Source organism: Acanthochromis polyacanthus, chromosome 17, assembly GCF_021347895.1.
Source record: "Acanthochromis polyacanthus isolate Apoly-LR-REF ecotype Palm Island chromosome 17, KAUST_Apoly_ChrSc, whole genome shotgun sequence".
NCBI lineage: Eukaryota > Metazoa > Chordata > Actinopteri > Pomacentridae > Acanthochromis > Acanthochromis polyacanthus.
The window spans coordinates 26,677,474-26,692,719 of record NC_067129.1 but is presented as its reverse complement, the minus strand read 5'-3'; the positions used below and the strand labels follow the sequence as shown (position 1 = coordinate 26,692,719).

General features: G+C 42.7%; 1 protein-coding gene across 7 annotated transcripts in view; it reads left to right on the top strand.

The window, feature by feature from the left end:
• The window catches only part of zgc:110540 (deoxynucleoside kinase), a 17,943-nt gene continuing 2,697 nt past the window's right edge, over positions 1 to 15,246 (top strand). For all 7 annotated transcript variants that reach the window (XR_007937170.1, XR_007937171.1, XR_007937169.1 and 4 more), the window contains exons 1-6: positions 1 to 276; positions 6,273 to 6,391; positions 8,467 to 8,550; positions 8,641 to 8,750; positions 13,715 to 13,862; positions 14,016 to 14,131. Coding sequence is in view for 1 of the 7 variants with exons in the window: in XM_051937723.1 (XP_051793683.1) it covers positions 174 to 276; positions 6,273 to 6,391; positions 8,467 to 8,550; positions 8,641 to 8,750; positions 13,715 to 13,862; positions 14,016 to 14,131 (680 nt within the window). In the remaining 6 variants the exon portion in view is untranslated. The remainder of the gene's footprint in view (positions 277 to 6,272; positions 6,392 to 8,466; positions 8,551 to 8,640; positions 8,751 to 13,714; positions 13,863 to 14,015; positions 14,132 to 15,246) is intronic.

The following is a 15,246-nucleotide window of genomic DNA, read 5'->3' as shown; positions in this document are numbered from 1 at the left end:
CTGTTTAATAAAATACCTCCTGGAAACGGAAGTGCCAGCGCGCGCATTTTAATTTCAGAAGTGACTCGAGCGCCGATCAGTCAGCTTTGTGCGCGCGGAAGTAAACAACCGGAGATCGATCACCGATCAGTTTCCTAGCAGAAGATCAATAATCGTTATCGGTTCCGTAAAACATGGCGACCCCTCCGAAGAGGCCGTGCTCCGGACCCCGCAGCCCGCCGCTGGAGGACAGCTTCTCCAGCCGCCTCAAGAAGGTGTCCATCGAGGGAAACATCGGTGAGTTCTGCCGCCGAACCGACCGAAGCTCCGGGTTCTGCTGGTCCGGCCAACGGGGCTCCTGGGCCGGATCACACCCGCTGAGCTGCCGCTGCTGCGACCAGGACCGGGATCCGGACCTCGGTACTGTTTCATCTGCCATCCCGCCTTCACAGAGCGGCTGGCGCCAAAACAAAGATAAATACTGCGTTCATATAGAGAGAAATACTGCGTTCATATAGCGAGAAATACTGCGTTCATATAGCGAGAAATACTGCGTTCATATAGCGAGAAATACTGCGTTCATATAGCGAGAAATACTGCGTTCATATAGCGAGAAATACTGCGTTCATATAGCGAGAAATACTGCGTTCATATAGAGAGAAATACTGCGTTCATATAGCGAGAAATACTGCGTTCATATAGCGAGAAATACTGCGTTCATATAGCGAGAAATACTGCGTTCATATAGCGAGAAATACTGCGATCATATAGCGAGAAATACTGCGTTCATATAGAGAGAAATACTGCGTTCATATAGCGAGAAATACTGCGTTCATATAGCGAGAAATACTGCGTTCATATAGCGAGAAATACTGCGTTCATATAGCGAGAAATACTGCGTTCATATAGCGAGAAATACTGCGATCATATAGCGAGAAATACTGCGTTCATATAGCGAGAAATACTGCGATCATATAGAGAGAAATACTGCGTTCATATAGCGAGAAATACTGCGTTCATATAGCGAGAAATACTGCGATCATATAGAGAGAAATACTGCGTTCATATAGCGAGAAATACTGCGTTCATATAGCGAGAAATACTGCGTTCATATAGCGAGAAATACTGCGATCATATAGAGAGAAATACTGCGATCATATAGCGAGAAATACTGCGTTCATATAGCGAGAAATACTGCGTTCATATAGCGAGAAATACTGCGATCATATAGCGAGAAATACTGCGATCATATAGCGAGAAATACTGCGTTCATATAGAGAGAAATACTGCGTTCATATAGCGAGAAATACTGCGTTCATATAGCGAGAAATACTGCGTTCATATAGCGAGAAATACTGCGATCATATAGAGAGAAATACTGCGATCATATAGCGAGAAATACTGCGTTCATATAGCGAGAAATACTGCGTTCATATAGCGAGAAATACTGCGATCATATAGCGAGAAATACTGCGATCATATAGAGAGAAATACTGCGATCATATAGAGAGAAATACTACGTTCATATAGAGAAATACTGCGTTCATATAAAGAAATACTTTGTTCATATGGAGAAATACTGCATTCATATAAAGAAATACTTCATTCATATGGAGAAATACTGCATTCATATAGAGACATACTACGTTCATATAGAGAAATACTGCGTTCATATGGAGAAATACTGTGTTCATGTATAAAATACTGCATTCATATAGAGAAATACTACGTTCATATGGAGAAATACTGTGGTTATCTAGAGAGAAATATCATCCATCCATCCATCCATTATCCATCGATCATCCATTCATCCATCCATTATCCATCGATCATTCATCCATCCATCCATTATCCATCGATCATCCATTCATCCATCCATTATCCATCGATCATCCATCCATCCATCCATTATCCATCGATCATCCATTCATCCATCCATTATCCATCGATCATTCATCCATCCATCCATCCATCCATCCATCTTCTTTCTTTTATCTGGGGTTGGGTTGTGGAGGCAGCAGATGAAGCAGGTCATTCCAGATGTTCCTCCTCCCAGCAACACTTTCCAGCTGTTCCTGGGGATCCCGAGGCGTTCCTAGGCCAGATGAGATATATATTCAGTTTAGTTTAGTTCAGTATACTTTATTGTCCCACTTGGGGAAATTTAGCTTGGACTTCAAAAGCTGTGCCATCAAAGCCATCTTGACAACTTCAAAGCAGTATTGCACATATCCCAAAGGTCACACATAACACAAACATGCACCATAGTAAAAACACTACTAAAAAAATAAATGAAATGATTGCACAATCTTTGTTCTAAGCAGCATTGTTCAGGAGTTTGATTATTGTTGGAACAAAGGAATTCTTAAAATGGTTGAGTCTGCAGTTGGGTAGCATCTCGTATTCTGGGTAAAGGACGTGTGGCGGCTCAGTCTATCCTCTGGGCTTGTCTAAGAACAGTTTGTTCATCAATGGATTGCAGGGGATGGTGGTCATTTTTTCCCATCACCTTCATAGCCGTATGCACCAAACGAGCAAGTTTGCTTTTCAACTTAACCGTGAGGTTTCTCTACCAAGCTGCCATCCCAAAATGGACCAAGCTCTCTAGTACCACCTGATAAAGTAGGAACATGATGCTTTTGTAAACACCGTACAGTCTCAGCCTGCACAGGAAGTACAGTCTCTGCTGTAAACGGGAACATTTCGACATGGGTGTTCCAACTAAAAGAGCTGTCTCAATGAACCCCGAGATACTGATATGAGCTGACCTGCTCAGTGGGTGAGTCATGTATGACGACAGGACTGTGGTCTCCGACTGATCTCGGGTCTAAGACCATCTGTTTAGCTTTTTGAACCTTCAGGATGAGATGGTGAGCATCACACCATTGCACAAAGTGCTCTTTTTCAGAAAAATAGGCTGTCGGGGCCCTTTAAAGTTTTTTTTTTTCCCCCAAATTCCGTTTTTTTTTCCATTTTAATTTTTGGTAATTCTATTTTACTTTTATTTTACCACCAAAAACAGTGTGTTCTTAATGTAAATGACTAAAATGTACACAAATTAAATAGAAATTAACTAACATTTATTGAGGTGACAGACAACCTCAATATGGCAAAATTAAAGTGCATCCAAAACAAGCAGCAAGTAAAAAAACATTCGTTGGCTTGTTATGAAACAACAACCAAACATTTGAAACTTCTTTTAAAGTCACTTAAACAAGCTATTTAAGCTGTAAGACTAGTTTTTAAGCACAGAGGAGATATGTTGCTCAAACACTCGGGGCAGGTGAATCTGGTGACGGCTGCTAACATTTCCAGGTTGGGCTCCTCCCTGTTCTCAGGGGATGTCAAACTCAGCACACACAGCCACAAGTCCGATGACTTGAATGTAGAAGCAGTAATGCATGTCTGTAGGGACGTGGTCTTGCTAGCATTATTATTGAACTTTTCCTTGTTTCTCACATAGCTTTTGGACACAATGTGGTCACTGCACGTGTTTTTACATTTCCAGTCAATGAAATGTTGACAGAATCTGCAAAGCAACTGCTCGGCTCTGTACTGGGGGGTTAGCGCTGAGTTTTGCAGTTTTTTCGCCGATGAAGACAGAGCCATGCTTACAATGTTTTGAAGGGGGAGGGGCTCAGTCTTTGGAAGGAGCTTGCTGTGTCACCCAGATTCACTTCCCTCCGTGCAGTTTTCCCCACACATACATTCCTCTTCCACATGAAAACAGCATTGCAGTCAAATTCCGCGATATTCCGCGTTTAAACATATAGTCTGTTTTTAACAGCGAATTCCGCGATTCCGTGATCGTGGAAATCATGGGGCCCTATGTAGGCTTTGAATCTCTGTACAGTAGGCTGAGGATGGCAGTGTCATCAGAAAATTTAAAAACAAGGTTCCTGAGGAGACTGTTTGTGCATTCATTTGTGTAAAATGTACAAAGGACCGGGGAGCTGACACAGCCCTGCGGGACACCTGTACTGATTGATTTACACTCTGAGAAGGTGTTATTGACTCTCACCTGCTGACTTTGACTGGTTAAAAAGGAAAGATACCACCTGATTAAAAAAGGGTTATCATTCATCCGTCTCATTTTTAGAATGAGGAGATGGGGTTGGAGTGTGTTAAAAGCTGAACTGAAATCAATAAATTAAATTCTTGCATATGCTTTTGGGCGGTGAAGTGGGTGATGCTGTTGATGGCATCATCAGTACCTCTCCCCTGCCTATAGGCAAACTGGTATGGGTCAAGTGCCAAATTGACCTCTTCTTTAAGTAAGGTCAACATGTATTTCTCGAAGCTTTTCATAACAATTGAAGTCAAGGCCACCGGTCTAAAATCGTTATTATCAGCAGGACACTGTTTCTTCACTACAGGAATTATTGTGGATTTTTTTCCAAAGGACAGGAACAGTGTGTGAATCCACAGACCGCTGGAAGATGGAACACCAAACTGGAGTGAGCTCCTCTGCACATGAATTTAAGAGCAGAGCAGAAATACCATCAGGGCCAGTGGATTATTTTAGTGCACACATGTTTGAAGATTGACTGAATTCTGTGTGGATCAATTACAATCCTGCAGCTGGCATCAGTTCTGTTCTGTTTATATTATTGCATTCCTCAGCAAAGTCATGGTTTTCAAATCTAAGAAAAAAGTCCTTCAGTTCGTTTGCTTTCCTCAGATCATCAGTACTGAAGTGCTTCTTAGTGGTGTTCATATTTGTAATGGTCTTCATAGAGTCCCACAGCTTTTTTGAATCCATTGACATGAAACTGTGCTCTATTATGTCCTTGTGATGCTTTCTGGCTTCCTTCAGCCTCTGGTTGAGTTCTCTTTGCACCATTTTCAGTCCTGCTCTGTCATTATTTATAAAAGCCAGCCTTCTCCTGTTAATACAGTCCTTTATGCCTTTGGTTATGTTGGGCTCGTTGTTAGGGTACACTGTAATGTCCTTTTTTGTGACCACATCGTCTACACAAAAATGTATGTAGTCTGTTATTATTTCAGTGGCCTCATCAATCTCCAAATTAGAAAATATGTCCCAGTCTGTGCAAAGGAAGGATCTTTGAGTGTCTCTATGCTCCCTCCAGAGGGTTCTGGGTCTACCCTGGGGTCTCCTCCCAGGAGGACGTGTTCAGAAAACCTCCAATGGAAGTCTCCCTGGAGGATCAGAATCAGATGTCCAAACAACCTCTACTGGTTCCTTTAGAGGTGAGGGATCAGCAGCTCTAGTCTGAGCTCCCTCCAGATGTCTGATCTTCCCCTCCTACTGTATAATCTCTAAGGCTGAGCCCAGACACCCTACAGAGGAAACTCATTTCAGACGCTTGTATCCATGACCTCATTCTTTGGGTCACTACCCAGAGCTCATGACCATAGGTGAGGGTTGGAACGTAGATGGATGGTAAACTGAGATCTTCTCCTTGAGGCTCAGCTCCCTCTTCACCACCACGGTTAGCCTTCTTACTGCTGACACTGCACCAACGGTTCAGTACAATGCCTTCTTACTGCTGACATTTTCCAGCAGAGAATCATGGGCTCAGACTTGGAGGTTCTGGTCCATATCCCCACCGCTTCACACTCAGCCACAAACCGCTCCAGTGCTGCTGAAGGTCTGAGGAAGTCAACAGAACCACATCATCTGCAAAAAGAAAAAATATGATCCTGAGGTGCCCAAACCAGACACCCTCCTCACCCCGGCTGATCCTTAAGATCCATGAAGACCACAACCAGGATCAGAGACAAGAGGCAGCCCTGGAGGAGTCCAACACCCGCTGGAAACCAGTCTGACTTTGTGCTGAGTATGAGGACACAGCTTTACCTTTGGTTGTACAGAGACCGATTGTCTCGTATCAGAGAGCCTGGTACCCCATACTCCCTCAGTACCCCCACAGAGCCCCTCAGGGGACACGGTCGTAGACCTTCTACAGATCCACAAAACATGTAGACTGGCAGATCCAACTCCCACGACCCCCACAGCAGCTCCACAAGGGTAAAGATCTGATCCACTGTTCTATGACCAGGACAGAATCCACATTGTTCCTCCTGAATCTGAGGTTCAACAATCGGTTGGTGCCTCCCTTCCAGCACCCAAGAGTAAACCTTTCTGGAGAGGCTGAGAAGTGTGATATCCTGGTAGTTGGAACACACTCTGTGGTCCTCCTTTTGAAAATGGGAACCAACACCCCGGTCTGCCACTCCACAGCATTAATGTGTGTGTATTATTGTGTTAATGTGTGTAACATTGTGTGTTTGTGTTAATGTGTATATTATTGTGTGTTTGTGTGTTCCAGCTGCAGGAAAGTCGACTTTTGTTCATCTCCTTGAAGCAGCGTCTGATGACTGGGAGGTGATTCCTGAACCAGTCGGGAAATGGTGCAACGTCCAGAACGACAGCGACGACATTTACCAGGTGAACACGCAGCCCCTGAATGCACCATGTCGACTGTGACATCACTTTACCTGTATTTACCCACACTACCCGTCTTTAGTTTGGACGGGAAGGTGGAAGGGAAGGACTTCAGGACTATTTCCATCGTAGATTCTCACTGAAGGCATCAAAACTATGAATGAACATCTCTAATTATAGAGGAAACAAAAAAGTGTGAAACAAGTCAGAACATGTTTTAGATTTTAGATTTCTGGCTTTTATTCCTGCTTTAAACACTCTTGTTATTCTCTGGAGGAGCTTCATGTGGTAGAACTTGAAATGATTCCACTTCACAGGTGTTCCTTGTTGATGTTCATTAGTAGAGGTTCTTCCTTCTTAATGGGGTTGGACCATCAGAAGTCAGGTTGGTCCACAGTTGACAGTCCTATTGGACAACTGTTAGAATCCACTTTATGGAAAACCAATCAGCTGAGAGAACCGACAGTCCATCATTACTTTAAGAACTGAAGGTCAGTCAGTCCAGAAAACTGGAAAAACTTTTAAAGCATCCTCAAACAACCAACTAAGAACTACCCAGGAACCATCAAGGAACTACCCAGGAACCTACCAGGACTTTGAATGTATCTCCAAGTGCAGTCGCAAAAACCATCAAGAGCTACGACCAAACTGTCTCCATGAGGACCATCCAGGAACGGAAAACCAAGAGTCTCCTCTGCTGCTGAGAAGTTCATCTGAGTCTCCAGCCTCAGAAATGTCCAGTTAACAGCAGCTCAGATTAGAGCCCAGATAAATGCCACCCAGAGTTCTAGCAGACACATCTCTACATCACCTGTTCAGAGGAGATTGACCAATCAGGTCTTTATGGTCCAACAGCTGCTCAGAAACCACTACTAAGGAAAAGCAACAAGCAGAAGAGATTAGTTTGGACCAGAAACACCAGGAATGGACATTAGACCAGTGGAGATCTGGGCTTTGGTCTGATGAGTCCAAATGTGAGATCTTTGGTTCCACCTGAAAAGGTGAAGGCATGGTCTCTACATGCATGGTTCCACCATGAAGCATGGAGGAGGAGGTGGGATGGTCTCTGTTAACCAGCATGGCTACCACAGCATCCTGCAGCCACATGACATCCCATCAGGTTTGGTTTAGTTGGACCTTCATTTATTCTCCAGCAGGACAATGAGCCCAAACACACCTCCAGGCTGTGGAAGGACTATCTGACCAAGAAGGAGATGATGGAGATGACCTGGCCTCCACAGTCACCTGATCTAAACCCAATCCAGATGTTTGGGATGAGATGGCCCACGAAGTGAAGACAGAAGGACGAACAAGAGCTCAGCATCTCTGGAAGTCCTTCAAGACTGTTGGAGAACCATTTCAGGTTCTACCTCATGAAGCTCATCCAGAGAATAACAGGAGTGTTCAAAGCAGGAGTCAGAGAATCTAAAATCTAAAACATGTTGTGACTTATTTCATGTTTTTGTTTCCTCCATAATTCCAGATGTTCATTCATAGTTTGATGCCTTCAGTGAAAATCTATAATGGAAATTGTCCTGAAGATAAAGAAAAAAACATTAAATGAGAAGGTGTGTCCAAACTAAAGACTGGTAGTGTGTATTAACCTGTGTCTACCTGTATCTACCTGTATCAACCCATGTCTACCTGTATCAACCCGTGTCTACCTGTATCAACCCGTGTCTACCTGTATCAACCCGTGTCTACCTGTATCAACCCGTGTCTACCTGTATCAACCCATGTCTACCTGTATCAACCCGTGTCTACCTGTATCAACCCATGTCTACCTGTATCAACCCGTGTCTACCTGTATCAACCCGTGTCTACCTGTATCAACCCATGTCTACCTGTATCAACCCATGTCTACCTGTATCAACCCGTGTCTACCTGTATCAACCCATGTCTACCTGTATCAACCCGTGTCTACCTGTATCAACCCGTGTCTACCTGTATCAACCCATGTCTACCTGTATCAACCCATGTCTACCTGTATCAACCCGTGTCTACCTGTATCAACCCATGTCTACCTGTATCAACCCGTGTCTACCTGTATTAACCTGTACCTCCCTGTGTGTCTTCAGGATCTGAGTTCTTCTCAGAAGAGTGGAGGAAACCTGCTGCAGATGTTGTACAATAAACCCAGCCGCTGGTCCTACACCTTTCAGGTAACTCCACCTGACTCCACCCTCTGATCGCCTGACCTGTCATTTACCTGTACCCTCTTTATCTCACCTGTCTATTTCACCTGTGTCCAGAGCTATGCGTGTCTCAGCAGAGTCCGTTCTCAGCTTCAGTCTCCTTCAGTCAAACTCCAGCAGTCAGAAAATCCTGTTCAGTTCTACGAGCGCTCCGTCTACTCCGACAGGTAACCCTGTGTACTACTGCAGTAATCCTGTGTACTACTGCAGTAACGCTATATATTACTGCAGTAACCCTGTGTACTACTGCAGTAACCCTGTGTACTACTGCAGTAATCCTGTGTACTACTCCAGTAACGCTATATATTACTGCAGTAATCCTGTGTACTAATGCAGTAATCCTGTGTACTACTGCAGTAACGCTATATATTACTGCAGTAATCCTGTGTACTAATGCAGTAATCCTGTGTACTACTGCAGTAACCCTGTGTACTACTGCAGTAACACTATATAATACTGCAGTAACCCTGTGTACTACTGCAGTAATCCTGTGTGCTACTGCAGTAACACTATATAATACTGCAGTAACCCTGTGTACTACTGCAGTAGCACTATATAATACTGCAGTAACCCTGTGTACTACTGCAGTAATCCTGTGTGCTACTGCAGTAATCCTGTGTGCTACTGCAGTAATCCTGTGTGCTACTGCAGTAACGCTATATAATACTGCAGTAATCCTGTGTACTACTGCAGTAGCACTATATAATACTGCAGTAACCCTGTGTACTACTGCAGTAATCCTGTGTGCTACTGCAGTAATCCTGTGTGCTACTGCAGTAACGCTATATAATACTGCAGTAACCCTGTGTACTACTACAGTAACCCTGTGTACTACTGCAGTAATCCTGTGTACTACTGCAGTAACCCTGTGTACTACTACAGTAACCCTGTGTACTACTGCAGTAACCCTGTGTACTACTGCAGTAATCCTGTGTACTACTGCAGTAACCCTGTGTACTACTACAGTAATCCTGTGTACTACTGCAGTAACCCTGTGTACTACTACAGTAACCCTGTGTACTACTACAGTAACCCTGTGTACTACTACAGTAACCCTGTGTACTACTGCAGTAACCCTGTGTACTACTACAGTAACCCTGTGTACTACTGCAGTAATCCTGTGTACTACTGCAGTAATCCTGTGTACTACTGCAGTAACACTATATAATACTGCAGTAATCCTGTGTACTACTACAGTAACACTATATATTACTGCAGTAACCCTGTGTACTACTGCAGTAACACTATATATTACTGCAGTAACCCTGTGTACTACTGCAGTAACCCTGTGTACTACTGCAGTAACACTATATAATACTGCAGTAATCCTGTGTACTACTACAGTAACACTATATATTACTGCAGTAACCCTGTGTACTACTGCAGTAACCCTGTGTACTACTGCAGTAACACTATATAATACTGCAGTAACCCTGTGTACTACTGCAGTAACACTATATAATACTGCAGTAACCCTGTGTACTACTGCAGTAATCCTGTGTGCTACTGCAGTAATCCTGTGTGCTACTGCAGTAACGCTATATAATACTGCAGTAACCCTGTGTACTACTGCAGTAATTATGTGTACTAATGCAGTAATCTTGTGTACTACTGCAGTAACCCTGTGTACTACTGCAGTAACACTATATAATACTGCAGTAACCCTGTGTACTACTGCAGTAACCCTGTGTACTAATGCAGTAATCCTGTGTACTACTGCAGTAACCCTGTGTACTACTGCAGTAACACTATATAATACTGCAGTAATCCTGTGTACTACTGCAGTAGCACTATATAATACTGCAGTAACCCTGTGTACTACTGCAGTAATCCTGTGTACTACTGCAGTAACGCTATATAATACTGCAGTAACCCTGTGTACTACTGCAGTAATCCTGTGTACTACTGCAGTAACACTATATAATACTGCAGTAACCCTGTGTACTACTGCAGTAACGCTATATATTACTGCAGTAATCCTGTGTACTACTGCAGTAACGCTATATATTACTGCAGTAATCCTGTGTACTACTGCAGTAACCCTGTGTACTACTGCAGTAACGCTATATATTACTGCAGTAACCCTGTGTACTACTGCAGTAATCCTGTGTACTACTGCAGTAACCCTGTGTACTACTGCAGTAACACTATATAATACTGCAGTAACCCTGTGTACTACTGCAGTAACACTATATAATACTGCAGTAACCCTGTGTACTACTGCAGTAATCCTGTGTACTACTGCAGTAACACTATATAATACTGCAGTAACCCTGTGTACTACTGCAGTAATCCTGTGTACTACTGCAGTAACACTATATAATACTGCAGTAACCCTGTGTACTACTGCAGTATTCCTGTGTACTACTGCAGTAACCCTGTGTACTACTGCAGTAACACTATATAATACTGCAGTAACCCTGTGTACTACTGCAGTAACACTATATAATACTGCAGTAACCCTGTGTACTACTGCAGTAATCCTGTGTACTACTGCAGTAACACTATATAATACTGCAGTAATCCTGTGTACTACTGCAGTAATCCTGTGTACTACTGCAGTAACACTATATAATACTGCAGTAACCCTGTGTACTACTGCAGTAATCCTGTGTACTACTGCAGTAACACTATATATTACTGCACTAACCCTGTGTACTACTGCAGTAACACTATATAATACTGCAGTAACCCTGTGTACTACTGCAGTAATCCTGTGTACTACTGCAGTAACACTATATATTACTGCAGTAACCCTGTGTACTACTGCAGTAATCCTGTGTACTACTGCAGTAACCCTGTGTACTACTGCAGTAACACTATATAATACTGCAATAACCCTGTGTACTACTGCAGTAACACTATATATTACTGCAGTAACCCTGTGTACTACTGCAGTAATCCTGTGTACTACTGCAGTAACACTATATAATACTGCAGTAACCCTGTGTACTACTACAGTAACCCTGTGTACTACTGCAGTAATCCTGTGTACTACTGCAGTAACACTATATATTACTGCAGTAACCCTGTGTACTACTGCAGTAATCCTGTGTACTACTGCAGTAACCCTGTGTACTACTGCAGTAACCCTGTGTACTACTGCAGTAACCCCTGTGTACTACTGCAGTAACACTATATAATACTGCAGTAACCCTGTGTACTACTGCAGTAACCCTGTGTACTACTGCAGTAACACTATATAATACTGCAGTAACCCTGTGTACTACTGCAGTAATCCTGTGTACTACTGCAGTAATCCTGTGTACTACTGCAGTAACACTATATATTACTGCAGTAACCCTGTGTACTACTGCAGTAACACTATATATTACTGCAGTAACCCTGTGTACTACTGCAGTAACCCTGTGTACTACTGCAGTAACCCTGTGTACTACTGCAGTAACCCCTGTGTACTACTGCAGTAACACTATATAATACTGCAGTAACCCTGTGTACTACTGCAGTAACACTATATAATACTGCAGTAACCCTGTGTACTACTGCAGTAATCCTGTGTACTACTGCAGTAATCCTGTGTACTACTGCAGTAACACTATATAATACTGCAGTAACCCTGTGTACTACTGCAGTAACCCTGTGTACTACTGCAGTAACCCTGTGAACTACTGCAGTAACACTATATAATACTGCAGTAACCCTGTGTACTACTGCAGTAACCCTGTGTACTACTGCAGTAACCCCTGTGTACTACTGCAGTAACACTATATAATACTGCAGTAACCCTGTGTACTACTGCAGTAACCCTGTGTACTACTGCAGTAACACTATATAATACTGCAGTAACCCTGTGTACTACTGCAGTAACCCTGTGTACTACTGCAGTAACCCTGTGTACTACTGCAGTAACCCTGTGTACTACTGCAGTAATCCTGTGTACTACTGCAGTAACACTATATAATACTGCAGTAACCCTGTGTACTACTGCAGTAACCCCTGTGTACTACTGCAGTAACACTATATATTACTGCAGTAACCCTGTGTACTACTGCAGTAACACTATATAATACTGCAGTAACCCTGTGTACTACTGCAGTAACACTATATAATACTGCAGTAACCCTGTGTACTACTGCAGTAACCCTGTGTACTACTGCAGTAACACTATATAATACTGCAGTAATCCTGTGTACTACTGCAGTAACACTATATATTACTGCAGTAACCCTGTGTACTACTGCAGTAGCACTATATAATACTGCAGTAACCCTGTGTACTACTGCAGTAATCCTGTGTACTACTGCAGTAACACTATATAATACTGCAGTAACCCTGTGTACTACTGCAGTAACACTATATATTACTGCAGTAATCCTGTGTACTACTGCAGTAACCCTGTGTACTACTGCAGTAACCCTGTGTACTACTGCAGTAATCCTGTGTACTACTGCAGTAACACTATATATTACTGCAGTAACCCTGTGTACTACTGCAGTAGCACTATATAATACTGCAGTAACCCTGTGTACTACTGCAGTAATCCTGTGTACTACTGCAGTAACACTATATAATACTGCAGTAACCCTGTGTACTACTGCAGTAACACTATATAATACTGCAGTAACCCTGTGTACTACTGCAGTAACACTATATATTACTGCAGTAATCCTGTGTACTACTGCAGTAACCCTGTGTACTACTGCAGTAATCCTGTGTACTACTGCAGTAACACTATATAATACTGCAGTAACCCTGTGTACTACTGCAGTAATCCTGTGTACTACTGCAGTAACACTATATATTACTGCAGTAATCCTGTGTACTACTGCAGTAACCCTGTGTACTACTGCAGTAACCCTGTGTACTACTGCAGTAATCCTGTGTACTACTGCAGTAATCCTGTGTACTACTGCAGTAATCCTGTGTACTACTGCAGTAATCCTGTGTACTACTGCAGTAACACTATATATTACTGCAGTAACCCTGTGTACTACTGCAGTAATCCTGTGTACTACTGCAGTAATCCTGTGTACTACTGCAGTAATCCTGTGTACTACTGCAGTAATCCTGTGTACTACTGCAGTAACACTATATATTACTGCAGTAACCCTGTGTACTACTGCAGTAATCCTGTGTACTACTGCAGTAAATGTGTGTACTATGTGTACAGGTACGTGTTTGCCTCCAGCCTGTTTGAAAGCGGAAACCTGACAGAAACAGAGTTCAGTGTTTATCAGGACTGGCACACCTGGTTACTGAACCAGTTTGAACTGGAAATCGCTCTGGATGCTATCATCTACCTGAGAGCCCCACCACAGGTAATACTACACCTGTTATACTGCTACACCTGTTATACTACACCTGTTATACCGCTACACCTGTTATACTGGTACACCTGTTGTTCTACACGTTATACTACTACACCTGTTATACTACTACACCTGTTATACTGCACCTATGTGATGTTCCAGCGCTGTATGCAGCGGTTGCTCCATCGGGGTCGGGAGGAGGAGCAGGACATTCCTCTGGAGTATCTGGAGCAGCTTCACTTCAAGCATGAGGCCTGGTTATTCCACCGGAACCTCAGGTGAGGAAGAACACCTGTTAGACTCTTGGAGGAGGTTCTGCGCTGGAGGAACAATCAATCAATGAATCAATCAAACCTTTAGTGTCATTGCACACTTTCATATACTATGAAATTTCATTTGAGCTGCCCTGCCAATGGCAGCTCGGGCTGCTGCACTTTTAGGAGTGTGCCTGTCTTGAGGAAAAGGAAAAACAAAGACATTTCTGATCTGGGTAGGGATAGCAGAGGGTAAAATGGAAAAAAAAGCAGTGTTTCCCCTGGGTTTAAATGGCTGTGAGGTGGTGGGTTGTGCTGGAGGCACGAAGCAACTGGGGGGTCCGGGGGCATGCCCCCCCGTAAAAATTTTTAAAATCAAGATGCAAAATGGGGCATTCTGGCACAATGTGGAGCACATTTTGTTGTATTTGTAGCCATTTCCAAAAACTAAATTAAATAAAATTTTCATGTTTCTTTTCTAAAAATCAGTGATAGGGAGAAAATCTGACAAATATAAACCCACTTGTTCTTGTGATCAAAACATGTCAACTAGTCCAGTCTGTTATATTCTGGTCAGATTTCCACTCCATTCCAAAATGCCACATCAGTTCTTATTACACATTTGAAAAAGACGACAAAGGACTTGAATCTGGAATCAAGTGGTGACTTTTACTTTTTTCTAAAAACAACTACATGTTAGGCACCAAATTCATTTTTATTTATAATAAAAGGTCATGACCTTCATTTTACTTAAAAATGTGAAAGAAAACTTAAACTCTGGGTTAACAACTGGTTTTCTGAAGGAGTTAGTTCTGTTTTCAAAACTGTTCCCTTTTTGAACACAGAACTAGAATTTGAACACACAATCTGTTTTGCCATTGAATGATGTAATTTCAGGCACTCTATAAATCATTTTATCAAAAGAAACTAGGAACTTTATATTCCGTTGGAATCATTTGTCTCGTTGGGTAGAACGGGTTTTGTCGCCTAAATGTTTTAACTGGAGCCATTTTTACAGTCACTGTCAATTCGTATCGCCACAGACAACAGAACAGTAACTCAGTAAAGGAAGCGAGATCGATGCCTACACTGCGTTGCTCACTTTATTTGGATGACATGCGATAGTTTTGATCCTTAAT